This window comes from Sinocyclocheilus grahami, unplaced genomic scaffold (assembly GCF_001515645.1).
Source record: "Sinocyclocheilus grahami isolate Dianchi unplaced genomic scaffold, SAMN03320097.WGS_v1.1 scaffold11362.1, whole genome shotgun sequence".
NCBI lineage: Eukaryota > Metazoa > Chordata > Actinopteri > Cypriniformes > Cyprinidae > Sinocyclocheilus > Sinocyclocheilus grahami.
Window position 1 is genome coordinate 960 of NW_015513791.1, and position 2,087 is coordinate 3,046.

Sequence of the window (2,087 nt, forward strand, 5' to 3'; positions counted from 1 at the left end):
ATGGAATGCAAAAACTTTGAAGCTCAATATCTCAAAATTACTCTGAATGCAGATAGAACCTTATAATTCCAAGGGGACGATTTGCTGATCTTGACATGGATGGTTGGTTAACATGCTAGTTCTCCTCTAACTAGATTTGTGTCAATGTTTCAGATGTGAATGTGAGTCCAGGCTGCAAACTCACGGCAGTGATTCTCCATGTCGACCTTTGGAAGTCTGAGGTCCATGTGTCGCTGCTTCCAGAGTTGACCACGTCGCTGAGGAAAAAGGTAAGTCCAACTCCGAGCCGTGAAAATCCACAGCATCTAATTTATTTATTCAAAAATCTGTTAAAGTTCATTCTTTTTGTTTATCTTCAGTTGGAAAAGGACTCCAAACTCACTGCCACTATGCAGTACACCGACAAAGACTTTGCTGTCATCTCATTGGGTGACACTGGTCACCTGAGCATCATTCCCACTCGCACTCAAATAAATGACATCTTAAATTCAAAGAAAATTTACGTCGGTTCCTGTCTGAATGTGACCGTGAAGGAGCCAAGCAGCGAGGAGTTGGGAGGACTTCCTCTTGTCACATGGCAGAAATCGAACGCTAAACGGGAGCAGAGCAAATCTAAGAGCACAGGTCTTGGGGAAGTGATGGCGGTGGCAGTGAAGAAGGTGAAGCCCATGGACGTGGTGGTGACGCTGCCGTCGGGGACCGCAGGAAGTATCCATGTATCTCAGATCGAGGAGTCTCCCGTGGTTGGCAGCTTCCCAACATCGTCGCTGAAGGTCGGGAGCGAGGTCAAAGCCAGAGTGATTGGAGGGCACACAGTTCGTGGTCACAAGTAAATACAGCCGTGTTAAATTGTCCATCACAGAATGTCCTTTGTCTCAGTGCCTTTAAATGGGACTATTTATAAACTCCACATACAAGGCTTTCAAATAGTACTTTTAGTTTTTATTTTGGGAGGTATTTATTTTTTATTTTTTTCATTTTAATTTAATTTATTTAAATGATTTAGAGTTTTTTGAGTCTTGTTTTGTTTAATTTATTTGTACAATTTATTTCACTTATTTAAATATTGTTGAGTTTTTTTTTATTTAATTTTAATTTATTTAAATGATTTTTGTATTTTTTATTTCATTGTTCATTTTATTAATTTTATATTTTTATATCATAATTTATGATTTTTTTTTTTCATTCATTTACATGCTTTTTTTATTTTTTTATTAATTATTTTGCGGTTTTATGGGACAATTATTTTACTGTGTACTTTTAGTATATAGATTTAAATAATATTTCATATAATTTTGCTCCGTTACATGCTCATATTTGTTCATATTCAGCTCAACTGTTTATCAAATTTAGGGTATTAAAAAGTCTTAAATATCTGAAAGGAATAGATCACTCAAAAATGAACATTTGCTGAAAATGTACTTGCCTTTAGACAATATGCAAAATATGGATGAGTTTGTTTCTTCATCACAACAGATTTGGAGAAATTTAGCATTACATCACTTGCTCACCAGTGGATCCTCTGCAGTGAATGGGTGCCGTCAGAATGAGAGTCCAAACAAGACATCACAATAATCCACAAGTAATCCACTCAATTTAGCATGGATAGATGACACATATTTTGGCCTGAAGTGATGGTTTAAAGTTAAAATATCTAAATGATGAATTTGTTTGTTACAAACGTGCAGCTCTTTGCTTCACAAGAGTTTAATTGATAGACTGGAATCATGTGGATTATTGTGACATTTTATCTAGGGTGACCATACGTGCCATTTTCCCAGGACGCGTCCTGGCCAGGATTTCTATATTGCCTAAAATATCTAGGTTTTGGCTTTGTTTGCGTGTGCAGACAGGAGAAAGCTGTATATCGGAGTTATGGCAACTTCCTGCTACGACAGCACCAGAGCGACGCTGCAAATGCCCTTCTGCAGAGGGCGCTGCAGAGCCTGTCAAATAAAGAACGTGAGTGCCAGCTCCACTTCATACATACATACTTAATTCCCACATGTATGCATGCATGGAGACTCACTAGGTATAGATTCATTCATGAAAAGCCATTTGGATGGTGTTCAGGCCCTGCAGGTTGC

At 38.0% G+C, this 2,087-nt stretch overlaps 2 protein-coding genes across 2 annotated transcripts in view; both read left to right on the forward strand.

Annotated features, from left to right (window-relative positions):
* Window positions 1-134: 134 nt before the first annotated feature.
* LOC107578658 (protein RRP5 homolog) lies at window positions 135-910 on the forward strand (the record flags this gene model as incomplete). Its single annotated transcript, XM_016264594.1, has 2 exons — window positions 135-269; window positions 360-910. Coding segments are annotated over 2 exons (609 nt in total), but the record flags the coding sequence as incomplete, so codon positions are not given.
* Window positions 911-1,875: 965 nt separating this feature from the next.
* LOC107578659 (protein RRP5 homolog) overlaps window positions 1,876-2,087 on the forward strand; it is a gene marked incomplete at its 3' end in the record, with an annotated part of 1,065 nt that continues 853 nt past the window's right edge. The window contains exon 1 of the mRNA XM_016264595.1: window positions 1,876-1,962. Coding sequence (XP_016120081.1) covers window positions 1,876-1,962 — 87 coding nt within the window. The remainder of the gene's footprint in view (window positions 1,963-2,087) is intronic.